We start from the raw sequence: 22,257 nt of genomic DNA, 5'->3' as shown, positions 1-22,257 counted from the left end.
ATCCTGTTAGAATCTGTGATATTCTGGTTTGCAGAACTTTATTAAAATGAGCTAAAAAACCCAAAACTGATACAACATAAAACCAGACATGTCTTAGACATTTAACAGGCTTCAAGCTGAGTTTGCAAACACCAGCACCTCTTTGTAATCTAAGTTACCAACACCCCTCTGGACTTCCCAAAAACTCTCAGACTCTTCTTCATAAAAAAACAACAAACAAACAGATAAAAACAAACAACAAAAAACCAATGCAGACAAGAGGAGGGAATATTCTTATCTGACAATGAACTAAAAACTTGCAAGAATCTTCCATTTGGGCCAAGTTCCAATTGACCAGCCTTAATTCTACAGAGTGCAACACAATCTGCAGTCTCTGCAGCAAGGCATTTCAGCCCCACTCCATTTTTGCATTCCAAGTGGGAAAATAAAGAGGAAAGACTGGAGTAAGAAATTGATGTTATTTGGAATAATTCTGATATATAAAATTACTTCCCAATGTGGGAGGTGAAAAGCTTCATGAGTCAATCCTGCTGTCATCCTCGGCATGTCTTTCAATGTGTCCTACAGCATCCTAGATAAGAATCAGAGAAGTCAGTTAGTAATAACAATGACAACAACAAACAAAATAAACACAAAAACCACACAAAAAACATTGCAAAAGATTCTTGAAACCTCAGTTAAAGCGACATTCTGAATAACACACATTTTTTGCCTTAAAGTTTCTAAAAAACTTAGAAGATATGAAATCACATCTAAAGTATCTTGCATACTACGTGATACAAGGCAAATAAAAAGAAGTTTCCTTTCTGTCTATAAGAGTTTATAAAGCAAACACATCATATCCAAAGCCAGTATGTAAAAAGAAATTCAGGATTCTATTTGTTTCTTATTTCTCAAAGAAATCTCCTTCTATTGTGTATTTTGAAAATAATTCAACAGGGAAGTAGTTTATATTGCCAAGGACTAAAATGTGGATTTAACCAGTCTATAGGTAACAACCCTCCTTCCACCCACGACCCAACCCTTTCCACATCACTGAATCCAACTCTCAAAAACTCTCAAGTTTTTTCCCATTTCTGCTAACATTTACCCAGAAATTTATGTACTATTTAAAGACTGTTAGCAAAACCAATCTCAAGTGAAAAATAAACTGCATCAGCTCCACAACAATGAAGGGGGGTAGTGATGAATAAAAATTACAGGGATAAAAACATCTGTTTCAATATTTATGTTTTTTCATTTTAAAAATATTTTTTCCTACAAAAACGTACTAACATCTTGAGTATAGTTATCAGAATTTCTCCTAATATTTCAAGAATTTTACTATTTCCATGTAATAATTTAGGATCAAACTGTTTTAAATTGACTCTATCTCAGATTATCACACTTAGTTGCACTCTTCATCACAGGTCGAACTGAACCCTATTAGCCTTGTAGAGCTGTAATGGAATGCAGCTAAGCCTGTCAAGACTAGAATAATGTAATCTTTTTTAAGACAAATAGGATGAAGTCTCACTGTTGTGGTGATATAAAGTACTTCATACTACCAAATATCAGCACATTAGTTCAACCACATACCTGCTTGGAACCTTTCCTGGAAGTAAAGAAAGCATCACAGTTTTTCCAACGACACTTCAGGGTCTGAAAATTTGGGTTGGTGTGGTCAGTTAGCAAGTGCTGCTTCAGATGGTCCACAACTCCAAAGATCAATGAACATCCATGCCACTGGTAGAAAACACATGCCAGAAAAAGCCAGAGAAAGAGTTTCAGCTAATGCTTTTCTTCTTGAAACTTCACCATATTCTATCAAGACTGTTCACTCACATACCACCGCCTGTAACTTTCTAATCTTCTTAATTCTATTTCCATTCCAAATGGTCTCTCTTCCTTTAATTACAGCTTTACAGAGATTCTTCCTGCCTCTAGAAAAGCCTGGACCATCAGCAAGAATGGCAAGGGGAAGACAGGAACTCAGCCTTTACAAGATTTAAGCTTACCTGAAATAGAGTCATTTGGAATGGAATTATTTAGCAGAGTAAATCAGCTTTTCTATGTGAAACAGCTGAAGTTTTTAGTTTTAAATAGTTACATGTCACTATCTAAAAATTGCCAGAGAGAAAAATAATTTAAGATGCTACTATCAGCTTGCCCCAAAGCATATACATACACTAAAGACTATGAAAAATTGAACTAGTGATATACTTACATTTAAAAATGTACATAAACATTTTTATGTTAATTCAATAATATTTTTTAAATGTAATTACCCAGACTGAATAGTGACTACGCCCAGAAAATTAATCTAAAAACTGCAACAAAGGAAGGCTACAAACTTTTTGCTCATTACCCAACAACGGTAATTCTGCATCAGATTAAGCCTCACAGCTCTGACACTGCCATCATAGCATCCAGTGTAGATCTGTAAAAGAGACAGTTATGGATAAGCAAGCTGAGAAAAAACAAATAAACAAACAAAAAGCATCCCATTAGGTCAATTTTAAAAGGAGATTATATTAGATGAAAAACAATAAAACATGCAAGGCTTCTAAATTTACAAAAATGAGCCTGTCCTAATTATTTTAAGATCTGCATTCACAGTTTATAAAAATGTATTAACGATTAAGAAATGCTTCCATAACTTCTATTGTCAATAGTGTTGTGTGTAAAAGTTCAGAAAACTTTAGAATGCAATGATACTACCCACTGAAGTGATAAGAAATTTAGGTGTAAATGTCAAGTTGAAGGTATCTCCAGGACTTAACCAGTTTATGTATAATAAGAGAGGGAGAGGAAGAAGATTAGAATTTCAGAAAGAGAAGACTGATGCAAAACGGTATCTCAAACACTTTGGTCAGGCAAATGTTCTGCACAAAACTGTCCTTTTGAAATAAAAGGTTGTCAGAGGCTCATAATCCCATAAAGAACAGTTAAAGAAAGTCCTCACATAATACAGAGAACTTTGCAGGATGAAGACTTCATTTTTTGGTTTTGTTCAAGTCTTTTTGCTTCTTTGAAATCCCTCACCGGACTAACAGCCAATCTGCTGTGTATAAGAGACTACTACTAAGACTACTACAGAAAAGTATAATCTTTCACTTCTCACTAAGCTTCTCATCTGAACACCTCTTTGACTTGAGAACACCCAAAACAGACTGTGGCTGGAGAGCATTTCAAGCCTCAGACTGTAAACATAAAGCCTGAGTGCACTTGGCTCTGTCTCGCTCACACAAGAGGTGAAGCTTTGGCAACATGTACTCCAGTTAGTAGGATATCAGTTCTGCCAGACTTGATTCTTCTGTTAATACAGATCACTACTACACCTCTTATTTTACAACCTGAAACTCTGCAAACAAATTCCTACACGTGCATCTTAATAAGAGTTTGTAATGACTATTTTAAGCAAGTTAGTTATCTGCAAGTGCTTATGAAACCTGCAGGGCAGATGCATGAAGAAATCTGTGCACTTAAATCAGTTGCATACCTTTGTTTAGGTTCTGTCAAAGGTTACTAGTTTTTGACTGTGGGTGAAGTTTTTCCCTAGAATTGCTGTGACTCTTGATTAAAAGTCAAACAGGATCGATGTTTGAAGAGAGCAACTATTTTACTATTTCTAGGCTCTTCATTGCACTCATCACTGTAAATGTAGCTGTTGCTTCAAGACTACAATAAGCTAGAAGGTAGTTTCTCCCCAGACAATTATATTACATAAACAGCTTTAGAGCAACTCGATTTTTTGGCTGACATTTCTAAGTTCTTTAGTCAGACAGCAGGTTCATTTCATTATCTCAAAAAGAGTAAACTATCTTGCATATGCTTGTGGAAACTACAACCTCCTCTTTGAGACCAATGAAAAGAAGGAAGTTACCATGCTCTTATGGATAGTCATACACATGATCATATCTGTGTGGCCTCCATAGACTTGCAAGCGGTCGTGCGACTTGAAAGAAACAGAAACAGCCGTTTAATAACATGACAACTAAAAGCCACTGTTCACAGACATGCAAATGACAATGCTTCCAAGACCAACTTCCTGAGTAGCTACTAAACTCCTTGGGTGGATTCCAAACTTCACAGCCACCATGAAAGCTCACATTTGAATATATTACTTCTGTGAGTCTTTCTGTCCAACTAAGCACTCGGGTCTTTCAGCAGACAAAACTACCACGTCCCAACTCTTCTGAGCTGTTGTTGTCTTAAGATAACCCAGGTTCTAAAAAAATAGTTTAGGTTATATTCTTTAAAATCCATGTATTTTGGCTGGTGAGATAACTATATATTCTGAGTGACAGGAAAGAGAGGGATGGGGCAGAGACCAGTAAGCACAAAGATAACTTCTATTTCACTTCAAAATAATTAACACATATTAAGTAAATGTCATTAGTAGTAATCTGTTTTCTTACCTGTAGTTCATAAACACGAACAAATTTATCCAGACATGCTGTCACCATCACTTTCCCAAGAATGTTCACAACTGTTACTGCATGGTTATGGCCCTTATAGATCCGCACCAGCTCTCCAGTCTACCTCAAAAAAAAAACACAAACAAAGGCAAATAGGTGTTTGTTGTTTTTTCTAAAGAAAAAACAACTAAGCAGTTTTACGTAACCTAGATAGGGTAGCTAGCTTCAATGCTCACTACTAAATAAAAGAAACCTAATAAAGAGTGTTTCCAGTTTCCTAAGAAGGCACTTCCACATTATGAACAAATACTACTTATCCTTTTCTTGCCCATGTTAACACGGAGCCATTCCAGGACAACAGAAATGCAGGCCACTATGAAAAGTGTTGTCTTCTTGTTTCCTCATTAGTTACATGCTCCCACCTATCCTGCAGGTTGTACCATGCTACTAGTAATAGCAGTATTTATGTAGCCACAGAAATTAGTGAGCAAATTTAGTTAAATACATAGAAACAGAAAACGTTTTTGTCAATTAAAATTTCCCTCTGGTAAGAGTCTTCCTCTAATTTACTACACAGATACATGATTGCTTCTGGTAACACTCAGGGGAAAGATGGTGTCGGATGAAGTGGAACGCTACAGACAAAGCATTCATGACAAGTAACAGCTTTTGAACCAGCTGTTTCAGAACACCATGTCCCTCAGGTTTTTCCTCTAATAAAGAAACTCTTCCCCCATCAGAATATCTCAGAGCTTTGTTCTGAACCCTTTTCATATTATCAGCATGTTTGCAGTGATATTTACAAAAGGAAGATCTGCAGATAAAAAGGGATTGTGTATCATATTTATGTATTTTCTGCATGCCTCCTTAGATAGCTGTAGTGCACAGTGACATGAACAATCATATAACTTTCTTTTCTGGAAGCTATTTGCCCCACCAGTCCGTCAAAAATTCTAGAAATACTGACTTTATAGCACAGGAATTCACTTCCTTAAAGAGTCATTCCAACTTTGTATGTGAGACTTACATGAATGTTGTGGGCGTGGACTGACTGATCACTGGAGCCACTGAATACCAGATCATTCACCACCTTAGAAAAAAGAATAGTTTTATTTTTGTAACATAGACAGAAATGGGCTAGCAAAGCATTAAGACACCATTCAGTTTCAACTTGTACTGTAGCATTTCCCAAACTTGACAGTCTTAAAATCACTAAGTATGAAAAACAAACAAATAAACAAACCAAACAGAAAAAAAAAGCCTGGACTGAGTTCTTTACATAAGAGCTGGAAAACGTGCTATGCTCATCCTAATGATGACTTTTGACACTTCACAATCGACATTAGAAAGCATTAACTTGCAGCCCACCAGGCTAACTCATCCTGCCTACAGACACTCAGGCACAGCTCTGCAGCAGATCAGAGACCAAGCAAACTGAATGCAAAATCCTGCTCTGCACATGCACAGTAGAGACCACTGTTTCCTGGAAATACTGGATGTGCTGTGTACTTATATTCTGGGCACATAAGACAGTGCTCCTCACAAGAGCTAATCTGGAAGGAAAACTTAGCAAATCCATCATGGATCAAGAAGGGACCACAGTATGCTGCCATGGAAGCAGGACAAGGATAGTCAACAGCGCAAAAAAGGCCATGTCACTGCACTGTAATGTCTAAAGTGACAAATACAATTTATTAAAGTCATCCCCTGTCAGTTACATGATGGAGGTCACAACAAAGCAGTCAGATAAATGTATCTTCCAGCTTGTAATCTCAGGAGCTAGAAACCTGTAAATAAGTATTAGTGATTCTTCAATTAAAACAAGAATACTTGTCTAGAGCTACATTTTTTCCTGTCTCCTGTTTGTAAAATAAGGTATGTGAAAGCGAACTTAATCTTTTCCTTAACTTTCCCTCTGTTGACAAACTCACATTTCAAGATTCCCTGAATCTTCTAACAACATGAAATAAACTTGCTTCCTACACACATACTCTGAACAGTTTTGCTGGGAAAATGAGATGTGGCAGCCAGAGCCAATTTTCCTGCAAAAGAAATCCTCTTTTTATTATTTAAAGTAGAGGAATCCTCTATTTCCTACCACAAATTGTTCTCTATTAGATGAGAAAGAAAAAGAAAAAAAATACCATTTTAAGCATTCCTTGTCAAAAACATTTTCAGAGACACTTGCCTTCATACAGAGTATAGTCTTGCTGTGACCTTCCAGGGTTCTGAGGAGCAGCCCATTCCGCGCATCCCGCACACTGATGGTGCAGTCATAGGAGCCCACAACCAGCAACTTCCGTGCTCCTTCCTGAGCTGTGGCCAGGCAGCTCACTGCTCTGGGGCCGTGGCATTCAAAGGTATCCAGCTGCCTGTTGTTCTGTTGGGGGAAGCAAAAGTGGTATTTCAGAACTAAAACTTTGCTATGATGCTGATTAGACCCCCAAGTCATTTTTGTGTTGTTGTTCAGTTTAGTAACACATCAGTTCAACCAGTCGTAAGAGTTGCATCCTAACAACTACATTCCCAAATCAAATAACTCCTTATGCTTTCATTTTCTGCCTTAAAAAAAAAAAAAATTATTACTTAGCAAAGGTCCAGCAAATACTCTGAGTTAGAGCAATGAAAGGAAATAGTGTTATTAGAAAAAAATTGGAAGATAATAAATTTGTAAAGCAGAATTTGAAAAATTAGTCTAAGACCTATTGAAAGAATAATCATAATAATAATAATTTTTAAAAATATATTTTTCTTTACTTTTAAATATTGGGACTGCTGATTAAGCCCCTCTGCCAGAAAACAACGTGAATATGTCTCTTCTGAAACTGCAAATGGAGCAGGCAAAACGAGCAACACATTAACGTCTCTCACACTGCTCTGATGGATTCACAAGTATCACAAAAAAGGAGGACTCACAAATAACTGTGCCAGAAAACTCTCATGACACATGACTAGCCCTGGTGAAACCTTTCAAGGAAAAACATGACAACAATACAGCAGCTAAAAGGAAGGTAAAGGGAGGAAAGGGGAGATGAGACATCTTCATGCAGTCACAAAATAAAGGACCAAAGGGAGCCAACAGTGACTGCTTATACCCAAAGATACACTTACTAATCGTGTGAACAAAAGGAAAGAAATACAAAGCAGAGGGAAACAGCATTTTACAGGCTTTTAAGCTGCCAATATTTAAACAAACTAACCTTTATGCTGAAAGTAACCACACTGCCATTTGCAAGGCCTGCATAAAGGATCCGCCATCTGCTGTGTAAACAGAGCACTCGATCTTCCAGTTTAAACTGCTCCATGCACTCTCTGGTCTGGCAACAGAAAGATATATTTAAAGCTTTTCCTTAACTGAAAACAATTCATGGGAAAAATGCCTGAAATGAATTATGATTTTCACCTACAAGTTGCATTTTTTGAACCAACAGAGCTGGAGAAAAATATCTTGAAGTCTGGTGTCACATGGCAGCTTCATTCTTGTTTTAATCGGCTCACTCCCTTCTCTTTATACTTGGCTATATTTAAGCATCCAGTTATAAGCCTAAAATTTTATTCTAGTCTCAACCTCTAAAGTATACAGAAGCTTAAACTACAGACTATATAGATATATTTATATAGAAAATACCCTGTTACATGCATAAGCATGAAGAATCCCCAAAAAGTCCCACACAGGGAAGTGCTGTGAACCACCAGCTTAAGAGTTAAAAACCTCTCGCCCCCTGAAGCAGATACTTGCTTTCTAGTCCTTTAAGCCACAGGCTGAACAAGACTTCTTATAATTAACCCTTAGAAGTCCAGCTTCAGAAAGTCTCAGTCTGTTCTTCCACCTGCTCTCAGAATAACAGGTATCTGTTCTTTCTATAGCTGCTCTAGAAAGAAACCAGTGCCTTCCATAAGCAATGAAGTCAGAAATACAGCAAGACAAATACAATATGCATGGCCAGGCAACCATCCTGCACTTTAGTGCTCCCAACATTCCAGATCCCTCATGCTGTTCTGGGAAAAACTCTGCTGACAAGCTAGCCAAAAGTTTAGGGTAGTAAAGCACTTAATAGTTTGCTGTTTGTTTTGTGACTTCTTTTCCTGCTCCACTCTAATAGGGCATAAACTGGGGCTTGTGTCCAGTTCATACAGGCTTTTTAAATTTGTATTTGTGAAGAAACACTCACATAAAAATGCAGTACATGTTAATCAACACAGAGTTGGAGTACCTTGATATTGTAACAGTTGATAGTGTGGTCACTTGAGCCAGTGTAGAGTGCAGCATTCTTCCCATTTGTCTGAGTGACCAAGAGGCAGTTCACTTTTGAAGTATGTCCTTTGAAGATGGCTACACACTTCCTGCTCTAGAAAGGAAAGCATAAGGTCAACATCTATAAACAAAAAGGCCCGTAATGGGTCTTGGGATCTGCACCTGACAGAATAGGGTAGGACAGCTAATAAAAGCAGGACATATGCAGCAGTCTATCTCCCCTTATCCCTCTCACATGGACAAGGGGTTGGGGAGGTGGAGAGAAAGGTTTGAAGAAAAAAATAGCATAAGAAAAATTGGGTGCTTGAAAAAGCAGCTCTTCCAAAAGCAGCTGCTTCCTTAACTACATAGTAAGGCTTTACAAAAACAGCATTGAAACCTTGTGACTGCAATTAATATAACACCATTCCCACAACCTTACTTACAACCAGATTGAAGGCACAAACAGTTTTGTCTGCTGAGCAGGTATACAACAAATTCCCAAAAATCTGAATAGCATTCACTGCAGCCAGGTGTCCCTCAAAGTTTCCCTCTGTAGGTTCTTCATCCTCACCTGGCTCTGAAGACACTTCTGTAGGACAGACACACGTACTTTGATTATGGGAACACACTCCAACCAACATTATACTGATGTTTGTATTACCAAACAGCAGAAATATTTGTGGGTTCAGCACCTTAAGGTCAGATTTCATCATGAGTCCCAGCTGGAGCCTTTAAGTGGCAGAAGGCAATATAAAATGCCAGAAAGACCTTTATATGACAAGTCCAGGAAGATCTTTAAAATAGCCAAAGGAATGTATTAGTGTTTGTCCTACGGCTCTACAGAGACTGTAAGCAGAAGTGTTTCTGTGGGAGGGGCTGGGAGGCTATGGAGGGGCCAAGGCACAAAACATCCAATGAGAGATGACGTAAGTGAGAATGCATCTCTTCCTACTTCAGTTTTTAACACAGGTTTTTATCTTCAGGGAAAAATTCCCCTCTGCAACCAGTCTGATGGAGACTTAACTCCAAGTGTCGCAAGATACTATACACAAAGTATCAGAAGAAGAGCCTAAAATATATACCTGATGAGTTCTTTGATCCTTTCAGTGATGATATGGAAGTTTGCGTCTCAGCCACACTGTAACATAGAAATAAAGACTAGCAAGATTAGACGTTGGTGTGAGTAATACTCCAGAATACAAAACTCTGCACTTAGTAGAAAATGGGCTCTGACAGATAAGCTGAAACCAAACTTTCCATGGAGGGCAGCCTTGCTCTTGTATTAAACAAATTAGTAGGTAGCAAGACACATTCATTTGCTGGACTAAAAAAGGAAATTCAATTTTTATTTTATCTTTTATTTCACTCTTGAGTTAAATTAAAGAGTTACTGATGTTGTAAACTCTGAAGAGAGAAAAAAAAAAAAAAGAGAAGCCTCTTATGAATATTGTATCATGCTTTTCCTTTTGAGAGATCTACAATAATTCTCACCTTCTTTTCCCATCATCCCTATAGTTTGTGCCAATCTCACTGGTAGAGCTCACTTCATCATAACCAGAGCAAGATGCCTCTAGGAGTGTTTGATCCACAGAGCTGCGTGAATCCCTCTTGGATGGACTGTCTGGTTTCTCATCTCCCGACTCTGATGAACCAACGTCAACCACCTCACATTGGGGTGCTGGAACTTCCACTAGTTCCAGAGAAGCATCGCTGTCATTTTCATTTTTGTTTCTTGCTGTTTGTGCAGCAGTTCCATCCTCCTGTCTTGGAGGAGTGGATGTAGTAACTTTTTCTCCTTTAGGAACCTTTCCACCCTTGACTTTCCGGACTGGCTTAAAGTCAACTATATCCTGCTCTGTATCACTATTCTCTGGCACATGGGCTGCCCTCAGAGTTTTCTTCTTCCTTAACTTTCTCCTCCTCCTGTTTCCTTTTTCTGCTGGAACTACAGTGGCTGCTGTCTGTTGCTCAGATGGTTCTGCTGACAATTTGGGCATTTTATCCACTGACATTTCTAGAAGGACTGGCTGCTTTGGAAGAGAAGCACTGCAGTGACCCAGTAAAAAGTTTTCAGTCACTGAATCATTTGGTTCTTTCTTGCTGAAAACAGACAGTGAATGAGGAGAAGGGTTGTCAGGAAGTCCAGCCTTTCCCCTGTCCACAGCAGGGTTGTGAACATCTTGATTAGGGTTTTGGAAACAAGCAGCCAGCTCTGATAGGGATACAGTTGCAGAGATAACTGGATACACCGAAGTATTCTGGTTGGTCTCTTCTGAAGAAAATAAACTAGTGTTATATACAATCTGCTCAGCAATAAGTATTTATGCAAAATTGCTTTCCTTGCATTTTTCTGTTTATACTTGATTTTGCATAAAAGTGGTTATTTCTATATGTTGAAAGCTATGTGCACACATAGACCTGCTACTTCAGTCAGCTATCAAGCCTTTAAAACAGAACCGGGAAATAAATTGTTTATCCATGTATCCAGAAGCAAAGGAAAGGAGCACATCATTCAAGTTCCTGACTATATGCTTTTAAAGTTCTTACAAACAACCTGCATTGTGGGCTTAAGATGCTACCACACCCTTCACAGTGTGCTTCCTTCCCAGCCTCCACTGCCGTAGGACTGATATTAACCAATGCATGCCCAATACGTCTCAGCTGCTCTGTGACACAGTTTGAAGATCTTGTGCTTAACTTACCTGCATTAGTTCTTTCTACCAAGTTACCAGGACTTAACTAAACGTAGATAAGTTGTGCACGACCCATTCTGCAGCATCACCCTTTCTATCCTGGGAATAGCAGCACTATGAACCATCAGGGTAAGATTTGTCAGTTTCTCTGCAGTTTAGGTGATGAACCTTCCTTGGTAGCCCTCCTCTACTCAACCCCACACCCCTCACGAGTGACCAGTGCCTGACATCCTTCTTATAGCAAATTGTTTACACAAATAATTGCTACCACAAATAAGACCATACAAACTTTGAGCATCTCCAGACCAGTGGGATTTAAAGAAATGCAGAGGGAGAGAAGATGGATTGTTACTTTTAATATCACAAATTATACTCTGTGCTTACCCAGCAGGGCCCAAGAAAAACACAGAATACTATTAACGTAGCTGGTCATAATTAAAAAAAAAAAAAAGATCTTCAGGCATGCATTTTTCCTGTATAGGCACATTTTTAGCTACCAATGCAGAGCACAAGACAAAAATTACAGGGCAGGTTTTAAGGTTTGATGGGTTTTTTTTATTAACTATATTATTCTAAGAGGATGTAACCTTCAAATTCAGGTTTGTTTTACTTTTAAAATAAAACTAGAAACATATAGGTGCATATGACTAAAATTCACATGTGCTTAACAATTTTAAAAATGTGGAATCCATTTGGATTCATTGCAAAGAAGGTCCCAGTTTCTAAGACTAGTAAGTTGACAATGTCCTAAGGAGTTAATCAGCCTTCACCCCTGCACAACAGGCTGCAGGTTTGAGACCCAACTTACATTCTTCTGGAAAAAAAAAAAAAAAAAAAAAAAGTATTCCTAATTTTCTTAAAAACAGTTCTCTTAAAACAAAAAAAAACCACACATACCATCCTTCTGCTCCACCTCTTCTGCTTGTGAAGCACCTGGAGAGCGCTGGACTACAGAATTCACATTTTCTTCTGAGCCTTTTGGAGACACAGGTTCTCGTTTAACTTGTACTGAGGAGTCAGGAGGAGCATCGGGTGTGATGCCAGAAGACTGGAATGGTGATGGAACATTTGGATGAACAGAAGCTCCCAGAGGACGTACAGAAGAAGACAAAGTGTCCAAGAGGGGCACGAGGGAGCCTGCAGGAATTAAGTCAGCTGCCATCTGAGATTTGCTATTTCTTCTCTCACTTAAGGCACTGCAGGGAAGTTGCTCTGACAGTTCAGAAGGTTCATATGTTTCTAATGACAAAAGAAGGAAAAAAAAAGAGCAGAACAAACCCGTTCACATTTCACAATAAAATTTAGCAGTGCCAATTTAGCATTTAGCTTACCTCTTGTGGATGCACAGACAAAGGAAAAATTTTTTTAAAAGCCAATAAATAGATGGCACTACCAAAAACAACAGATTACACTTGAACAATAAAGACTTCAATATTGAAAGACTACAATTTTTTGTGCACATTTTAAATGAGTGAATTCAAGTTAAATGCAATTTTTACAAGATGCTGAGTTCAAAGAATATGGGAGTCAGCATTCTATAGCTGTGGTTTTATGGTATCTCATACCTTGTAGCCCCTGCAAGATGTGGATTCTCTGACTTCTCAGTGTACTCATTTCCATGGTTATCTGCAAAACACTTGTGGTTTAAATCAGTCCTACTTAAGGCAGTTTGTCAGGCTGCTAACTTCTAGTTCAGACAGTCCCAAAAGCCCACTGTTACCTGTTGCTTTAATACAAGGAACCGTTGAACCTCCACATAGGCAGCCTGCAGGGCAGCCCTAGCCTGCAAGAGACTGCTGTCCACACTGTGCAGGGACTTGCTCAGCTCTTCTTCTCTCAGAGAAATGGCCAACAACTGGTCTACCTGAGAACGTTCTGAAAAACAAAATGTAGACTGTACTCAGTGAAAGAAGCTCCTTTTCTGCTTTCTAATGTTCTCCTGACATTATAGATTCTCCAAGCAAATTAAGCTTCATTTTGAGCACTGCTTAGTTTCATTGTTATAGCTTCCTTTAGTAGATTCACTACAGTAAGGCAGATGCTGAAGCAAAGTAATAGGAAAGACATTTTACTAAGTTGAATGTGTTATTAGTCTACATAATAGACACTAGTCATTGAAGACAGGGGCTGACAAGCCTGCCTTTACAAATAATAAAATACTGCTTCCAACAAGAAGATCCACATAAATAATAGCTGAACCAGAGAAATTGAACCTTTGAAAGCTATATTCTGGACCCCAGACCTCCTAGATGGTGATGCAATGATTCAGTCCCCAAAGTAAACATTCTGCCTCAAACACAGATGGTTCATTTTGATATGGGGTAATGTGGAATGTGCTACGCATGTTTGAGAAAGATCTGTCTAATGTCAGAATAAGCAGCAGGAAGGAGTAAGGCATTCCACATTAAATTCTATGAAGGAGAGGGAAGAAGGAGTAAGAAAACGAAAACAAAAACAAAAAGTATTGCTGGAGATGTCAAAAACAAAACACAGCTCAAATTATGTAGAGTACAAGTTTTCTGGTGAGATCACCCAGAAGCAGAAAGGGAAAGCTGCACGGCTGAAACTGAAGGGAGTGATGGATGCCTCCCCCCTCAGAACTTACATCCAAAGGGGCAAAAAACTTCTCTCCCCTGAGGAGGGGAAGTCAAAGGTCCCATCTGTGCAACTGGGAACATGAACTGCAGGCAGAAAGGAGGGACAAAGTCTTCTCTTAGAAATAGATAGGACCAAAGAGACTTGAGAGCAGTCCACCCTATGATCTTCAGTAAGAGCCCAAGAAGCACCAAAGTAACATCAAGGAACTACCATTTTAGCCAAGTCAAATTACTACTATGTATTTATAACCTGTATACCAGATGCATGTATGTATGATATTTGCTCACCTTTTTTACCTTTGATTCTTCTTCTCTTATTCTTCCTTTCTAGACTAGGAATTTCAGGAGAAGATCCCTCCTGAAAGTAAACAGGAGTTAAGAAGTTACAAGAGCAATTTTGCCTAAATAAAAAAGTCAAACATTCACTGTATTTTCAACCATTACTTGTACCCACAGAGATTCACTCATCCTTCCCTCTGCATTTAAAAGGAGAGCAACAAAATGAGCATCACGTTTTCATCTCAACTAGGAAGAAATATGAACTAAGCAGGCAGCCTTCTACATGTTCATATGTTTAAGACCACACGGGTCAGACTTTCTATTCTACAGTTTTAGTTTAAGGTCTAGAGGATTAGGTCAATGAGGAATTAAATTATAGCTTTCTGCTACAAAACCATTTTGAGGATATATATCAGAAACATTTTTTCCATTTGGGGAATTATCATTCAGATATAAGGATAAAATTTTAAGGAGAGAACTTTGTAAAAAGAGTTGTCTTTCCTTGCTTGACCATAAAACTGGGAACATCTGAGGAAAACAGATAGGAAAAAAACACAGAAAATCCACAACCTAGCTTTCATTTAAGTTTTGAAACACCAAGATCCTTGCGACAACACAAGTACTTCCATGGAACTATTATAATAGTTCTTGTTTACCAGCATAGCATGCTGGTTACCAAATCAAAATTTAAGCAGATTTGCAGTTCCTACTAATTAAAAAAACGTTAAGCAGAAATCCTGCACTAGGGAAGGCAGAAACAGAAATAATTTTCAAAGAAAATTAAGTTAAACAAGCAAATCAGTTTGAGGCCATCAATGTACAAGACAATCAAATGGATAAAGTCCTCCTCGCAGCAATCATTCACAGTGAAAAAACACCACACCTGGACAAACTGTACACTTACTCCAGTTGCTCTTCGTTTCTTTCCAATTCCTTGGCTGTCATTCTGCTCAGTACCAGATGTACAGCTACTGTCTGTAGCTGCATCTACGTTATTAGACACTGCAAGAAGTGAAGCATTATTTGAAGCTGGACGATGTTCTTCTGAGATTTCTAGTACATTTTGTTTTTCAAGAAGAGGTGTTCTCTTCTCTGGGCTCTCCTGGTCTTGCTTTGTGAGGCCTGTGACCTCAGAGGTGGCCTGTAGGCTGTGTCTCCTTCCACTAGTCTCAGTTCTTTCAGACATAAATGGTGACAAAGGAAGAGAAGACGTCTCCCGTTTGAAGTCAACCTCGATGTCAGCACTTGCCTCATACCCAGATGTTATGGGATGTGAGTGGCTGGCTGCAATGATTTGCCTGTGCCCACTTTCTTTTATTTTGGCTTGCTCACTGAAGAAACTATAGGCAGGATTTCTGTCTGCAATGACACTGCTTTCAGAAAAGCTACGTTTTCTAGCAGAGCCAGGTACTGCTAAGGAAATCCCTTCCCACTGGAATCCTTCCAGAGCAGACAGATCAGATTCTTCACCAAGTTCTAGACCCTCTTGTTCATTTTGAACAAGAGGCACCATTTCTATGCCAAACCTTTAAAAAGATAGAAACAAAAATAAATACACATGTAACAAGCCAGCTAAATCTAGCAAAAAGCCGGTTCCCCTTCTCCAAATGCACATTACTGCTTCCAGAAGTCTGGCAACATACTACATTGGTAATCTGTGCTTTCTGTTTCATCCAGCAACAGATTAGCTTTTGTGTATGACAAAATTAGATTTAGTGGCTAGTAACTGACAGTACTATTTCCAAGTCAGAAATCACGTTGTTATAATTATTGAAAACTAAGTTTGGAATAAGCAAGTATGACATCTTTTCAAGATGCTTAGAAAAACCTCAGGTTTAAAGAAAACTTCAAAAGTGAAGTGTTATATAATTACTTCCTCTAAACACAAAACCAAACTGTGTACCAGATTAAAAGATTAACAAATCAAGAGGGAGCATTTATTTTGCCTGCAGCAATGCAAGTATTTCTTGTAGTCCTGAATAAATAATGAAATAAGCAACTCTCACAGCACTGTTCACATCCTGACTGCATATTTACATTCTTCCACTTCCTAGAACTTGAAAAGTAAATATACTGCTAGTATCCATATTTAGATATTTATTAAGCAATGATTAGGAATGGATCAAAATCTTTCCAGAGCAGCAGATGACAGTTACCTTATCTGTGGACAGACATGCAAAGCAGCAAGCAATCATAAAAAACCTAAATTATTTGTACATGCAAAAGATCATGTACAGCATGCTTCTCTCTGAAGTCTTAATTTTAGGATTCTGGAATTGATTTCAGACCTGGAGACAAACAACCCTCCCCCCTCAGCATCCACACAGAGAGACATGGTTAGATCTGAAAGGTACCAACCTTGGTAAACCTTTGCCAAGTTCCTGTTTCTTCTTGGTTACCTGCTGGATGACTTGATCCCAGTTTACATTTCGCCGGGAAGCACTAAGAATCTGCCTGAGGGTGGGTTTAAGCCCTGACTCCTTCTCAGTCTCACTTCTCCGATGGCCGCTCACATTCCGAATGCGCCGCGCGTTATTGAGATTGGGCTCTGGAAGATGTGTCCCAGCTTTGCTCTTCAGACTAATGTGTCGTGTCAGGTCTCTTTGCAGAGACGCAGGGAGGCCAAGTTTGCTTAAATCAGGAAGAAGGAGGCCTAGTGACTGGTTTCCTCCTTTGTGCAGCTCATTATCTGAATGATTTTCAAAACCTTCCATTTCAAAGTGATCATGTGCCTTGGCATGGTCTTCATCCCCTTCTCCATCCTGTGAGGTTTTCAAATGCACATGCAAATGATCCTGACTGCTTGATAGAGAAACTGTAGATTCTATCTGAAACATAGAATCTTTTAGATCAACAGAAGCAATACTTGAAGCAGCTGGCTTCTCATCATCTTCCTTTTCAGACGTGGCTGGTTTACCTTCTGGAATGTCACAGGGCAAACAAGAACTAACAGAAGAACCCAACTTTTCAACTCTTGCTTCTGACTTCACACTTCCTGTTAAATCATCATTGCTCACCTCTTCTAATGAACCTAGTCTGAACTCATTCTTTGACAATGCTTCCTCAGTTTCTTTCCTATTCCGGTCACTTGTATCCTTGCAAGAGGTTAAGGGAGCATTTTGCAAGGAATGGTTGGACTGAACATCTTTGGGGTTTTGTTCTGCTTCACTTAAGTTATGAACAGGCTCTATGAGATTTCTACCAAGCACATCTTTGTTGTCTTGTAAGTTACCAGCACATGCACCATGCAGCTTCGATGAGTAAGAAGATAAACTGGCTTCTTCTAAGTTTGGTGCATTCAAATGATTCTGCTCTTTGCCACTAGTTGAGGATAACAGAAGCTTGACATTTTTTAAGAGACCATTTGTGTCCTGCTTTGGGGAAGATAACTTCATTTCTGCAATATTCAGAAGAGGGGATTTCAGTGGTGGCATCCTATTACTTCTGCCATCATCTTTGTCAGGCTTTTCACCACTGGAACAGTCTTTTATTACCTTGCAAGAATCTTGGTGATCGGAGGTTACATTAGAAGGGGAAGATGCTTCCCGTTTTTTAAGTTTTGAAAGGATAGCACTGGCGTCACAAGTTTTTCCTTGCACTGATGAATCAGTAAGAGGTACAAGTACAGAATCCATTTTATCTGGACTTCTCGAAACATTGTCTTCTGACCATGATTGCTGCTCTGCAGCTTTCTGGGCTGGGTAGGGAGTCCAGCGATACATCTTCTCTCTGGAAGGACTGCCACTTTTTCCACTGGCCCTTGAAGTTTTGCTTTCTGGTTGCTTTGATGCACCAAATTCCAACGCCCCCTCAGAAGGAAGTTTATCACTAGTAAAATCAAAAGAGTCACTCTTATTTTTTCGATCTCTATATGGTAGAACATCAGGGTTTCTCTCCTGCCGCTGCCGTGCGTATCTTTCCTTGTTATATTGAATTGGCTCTACCGAATATGTATCTTCCGAGCTGCCAAAATTCCAACCACCTGCACCATGAGGACTAGATTTCCAGTTTCCTCTGTAACTTTTGGAATTCCAGCTAGGAAAATGACCTGTTCCTTCTGAGTGCCAAGCAGAATTTCTCCCCCTTGCACTGTGATGCCAATTTGATGTTCCTCCTTCCCGCCCACTTGGATGCCAAACATTTCCAGAATTCCCACATTTATGCCGATTTGAAGAGTTTCCTGAAACATTCTGGTGCCATCCAGGGCGTCCCCTTGGACCTCCTGCATATCTGTTAAGGTTCCTCTGAGAGTGTGAAAATTTGCCTTGTCTAGGACCAATATAATCATCCTTTTCCCACTGCCAGTCCCTTTGTGATGCGTTATGATGATGCCACGATGACTGATCATAAGCTTCTCTTTCTTTGTAAGTAGCTCGCTCTTCCCGCCTTCTCTGTGATCTCCTGTCATCACATTCCAATTCCTGGTTTGCACAGCCTGGTTCAGCTTGCCTGCAAAACAATTGAGAAAAACCTAAATTCTGATGCTATTCCACTCAAATCCAACAGTACACAGGCTTTATGTATTTTATTTGCACTGGGAAGAAAAATTACTTTTTTAAATAAAAAGAAACAGAGTTAACTTTAGCTCCTTTACTGCTCAGACTTCTGTAGTGTCTGACTTTAAAAACGAATGTTGTACCTTTACTTGTGTATGATATTTCAAAATTACTCTTACAAGAACAACTGATTTGGTGCAGGGACAGGTCAACAGATTAATTCCTAAATATTTATGTTTAACTCCTAAGATAATATTCCTTTCTATTTACTAGTCACGGAATTAGTAAGAAACAAACAAGGCTTCCTTCTGTTGTATAATCTTTGTCATTTGAGTATTCTTGATAGATGAAAAATTCCTAGTAGTGAGATAGTTATTTTTTCTGAAGCCTATTCTGTTGGTGTTAGGCAGCATAACTAGAGTGAACTAGTAGAAAACAGAAGGAAAGTTAGTCTGAGAAAAGCAGTTATTCTTCTTACTAGAGAAAACAAACAGGATCATGTCTCAGCTTATAAAGCTTAAATTAAAACACAGATGTAAAACATCCACATAAATTGTACCTCAGATATAAAATACTTTGTTTTGTTTTAACCAACAGACTTGAGCAGTGCACAGCACGCAATGCTGAGTCTGTACGGGCCTCCCAAAAGCACTATCTGCTGCCCTTTGGACAGTGCTTGTGCTTGGCAGCTCATCATGAACACATGGTAAATTATCACATGTACATTTAGAGATAAATGCTACCCCAACACTGACAGCTATTCCCAGGATCAGCAGTCTAAACATTCTAAGTATTTATCCAACTAAATGCAGAGTTTTTATTAGACGTTTTTTCTAAAAACTGATTCCAGAAATGCTTCTTTCTGACATAACATAGATAAATTCATTCATTCAGATCCCTGAACAAGCAAGAGAGGAAACTTTCACACTACTGCTCAAAAGTAATTTGTTTGATTAAACTGAAAATTCATATTGAACAACTCTAAGTTTTCAACATAGTCTAGTTTTGCTAAAAGATGCACAAATAATTACTCTCTAATAGGAAATGGCCTACTGCATAATATAAAGTGAGCTCTAAGACTTCAAAGAAACAATGTCTAAGTGACACCATAGATTCTAGGACCTGACTCAACCACATTATGATCTGATGGAAACACTTTCACTGTATTAGTAACTTTATCCACATAGTTTCCTCCTCCCCCCCCACCCCAGCATCCAACAGGTATTTTCTAAGATTTCAGTTGCCTCAGAATACTGACAGCATTATTCCTTTACCACAAAACCAGGAAAAGTGACATTGTTGCTACCTACACTGACCAATATGAAAACACGACCGTGGTGCAGTACATGGACACTCCAGTATGACAGACTGGTGTCAAAAGCAAGTAATCCCCACAGATTTGTGCACTTGGAGATTATAATTGAAATTTCTAGCCACAGCAAGCAAGAGTTTCTTTCAAAAATCATATGCCCTTAAATACTACTGCCATGAGATAAACCTATTCAAACAATATATTCCCAACTGGAACATCATATTAGCAATGCAAATTTGCAGAGTCACAAGGAAGATTAAAGGCAATACTTGTTACTCTCTGCAGCTTTCTATTTCAGAGTGAGCCATAAGAACTATGTTTAGCTAACAGTAAGTAGTAAGATAAAACAGGTAAGAATTTAATTCAAGGATTATTAAGATTTCAGTCTGACATTGACAGAACAATTAATTTTAAAAGTAGATGGCTTAAAGTTATACAATAAAGCATGTTTGGCAAGTTTCCAAAAGGCCAGGTTCCTACAGACACCTCCTTCCCCCAAACTACTGTCACATTTACTAAGCCTTTCAGTTACATGGGTATCAAATCCTAAAATAAAAATATTAAGGCTCTCAAAACACAATGTTCCACACTGGGGACTGTTTTCATCCATAATGGAGAACAGTTCCTTGATCCTTATAGATCAATAGAACAAAACATTCAGCAGAACCATGTTTACTTGTTGAAACCAAACATCCACATAAGTCTCTTGGATTGTTCTCAAAACAAATATATTGGCTACAGGCAGTTTACATTTCATGAGCACCTAAGCCTTAGGAGCGTATCTTAACTGTGTTTAAAGCAATTTTATGACCTAAGAGGAGAAAAACAAACTCACCAGTTCTGTTCCTTCTTTTGCTTGATTAGTTGAATTAGTTCTTTGTCAAGGTATTCTTCTTCAGCCTCTTCTTTCTCTTCCTCTTTTCTGTCATGGGCATCAACATTGTCTTTGTGCAGCTGGCTGGAGATGTGCTTGGCATACGCCGACAAACCCACCAGTGTCACCCTGCACACCCGGCATTCATGGTTGCTATCCCTAGGAAGAGAGGCAGAGGGTGGACTTTCCACTCTGCCAACTGGCATGGCAGGTTTCTCTGATCTTACTTTGTTTCCTCTGAATCTGAGTTCAAGTCAACTAGGTTTTGTTCAGTATATTTAAGTTACTTGAATTCTCTGGGTTTTTCTTTCAAGGTCTAGTTTTTTTGATGGTCAGTTTTTTAAAGATTTTTTTCCAACAATCAAGAGGTAAAAGGCTTGGTAATAATGCTGCGTTAACTGGGAGAAGGAATTCTTCTTGAATTGTTGTACTCAAAATCTTTTCAGAGAAAACATAGTGAGTGAGGAGGCAGAGTGGAAGGCTTACAGAGCTAGCAAGAGCTGCTCTGAAGCCTATCCATGGTGCCAGCTGCACTGGGGAAGCCTGGTGACAGCTTCTACATTTAATCCTTGCCTTGAGCCTTCCCCCAGTGAAATTTAGAAAAGGGAGGAGGCAGTCCATGGATACAGCCAATCATGACACAACAAATCCTAAACTGGGACAGCTGAGACTGCTGCCAGGAATCCAAAGACTCCACAGCACAGTGAATGATGGGAGAGTGTCTTCAGTTCACTGCACTTTATTTGGTTCAAGTGTGCATGAGGTCTGCTTTCTACTTTAGAGGACTTATCTTAAGAAATACAGAAATTATTTCAGCTGGAGGAAGTTGACAGCTGTGGGAGACAAATGGCTTTACTCATGTTTCAGTGAATACTGAATTAAGGTTGCAACATTTTTTTAACTTTTTTTTTAAGAAATCCAGATTTCTAAAAATACATTATTTGTTCTCCTGACAAATCCTTTCAGAAGTCCACTGTTAAGGAATTATGTTGTTAATGGTAAACCTAAACAAGAAAAACATGTTCATCAGTTAACAAAAAAGAAAAAAAACTTAGTAAGGGCACAGTCCACTGCAAGTAAGTCAGTGGGACCAAGTTAGGACTCACTGCCTGGCTCCACAATGCTTTCTTCTGTTCTGCCATTTAATTCATAAAAGCAGATCTGCACACACTCATGGCACACTTGAGACCAAAGTCACAATATAATACTAACACATAGTTCATAACTGGGGTAAAAAAAAAAATAATGGGATCCACATATGAAAAAGACAAATATGAATCCTTGTTTTTCACAGAAAAAATGAAATAAAATGAGGAAACGAAAAAAATATGCACCTTCACTCAATATCTTAAGCCAACATTCTTATAAG

At 38.7% G+C, this 22,257-nt stretch overlaps 1 protein-coding gene across 2 annotated transcripts in view; it reads right to left on the bottom strand.

The window, feature by feature from the left end:
- Positions 1–254: 254 nt before the first annotated feature.
- ZNF106 (zinc finger protein 106) overlaps positions 255–22,257 on the bottom strand; it is a 29,089-nt gene continuing 7,086 nt past the window's right edge. Inside the window, exons 3-21 of one of the 2 annotated variants that reach the window (XM_009997163.1) lie at positions 20,850–21,047; positions 16,565–18,655; positions 15,111–15,732; positions 14,216–14,285; positions 13,051–13,205; positions 12,896–12,956; positions 12,228–12,569; positions 10,129–10,906; positions 9,720–9,775; positions 9,081–9,226; positions 8,615–8,749; positions 7,601–7,717; positions 6,589–6,780; positions 5,428–5,490; positions 4,401–4,520; positions 3,866–3,937; positions 2,348–2,419; positions 1,579–1,725; positions 255–571 (exon numbers count right to left, since the gene is read on the bottom strand). In XM_009997163.1, the coding sequence (XP_009995465.1) occupies positions 515–571; positions 1,579–1,725; positions 2,348–2,419; positions 3,866–3,937; positions 4,401–4,520; positions 5,428–5,490; positions 6,589–6,780; positions 7,601–7,717; positions 8,615–8,749; positions 9,081–9,226; positions 9,720–9,775; positions 10,129–10,906; positions 12,228–12,569; positions 12,896–12,956; positions 13,051–13,205; positions 14,216–14,285; positions 15,111–15,732; positions 16,565–18,655; positions 20,850–21,047 (5,494 nt within the window). In that variant the 3' untranslated portion in view covers positions 255–514. The remainder of the gene's footprint in view (positions 572–1,578; positions 1,726–2,347; positions 2,420–3,865; positions 3,938–4,400; positions 4,521–5,427; positions 5,491–6,588; positions 6,781–7,600; positions 7,718–8,614; positions 8,750–9,080; positions 9,227–9,719; positions 9,776–10,128; positions 10,907–12,227; positions 12,570–12,895; positions 12,957–13,050; positions 13,206–14,215; positions 14,286–15,110; positions 15,733–16,564; positions 18,656–20,849; positions 21,048–22,257) is intronic. The other variant, XM_009997236.1, reaches the window with a different exon arrangement.

Source organism: Chaetura pelagica, unplaced genomic scaffold (genome assembly GCF_000747805.2).
Source record: "Chaetura pelagica isolate M959 unplaced genomic scaffold, ChaPel_1.0 scaffold280, whole genome shotgun sequence".
NCBI classification, from domain to species: Eukaryota; Metazoa; Chordata; class Aves; order Apodiformes; family Apodidae; genus Chaetura; species Chaetura pelagica.
Note: the sequence above shows the minus strand (reverse complement) of the source record. Positions and strands in the feature narration are given on the sequence as shown.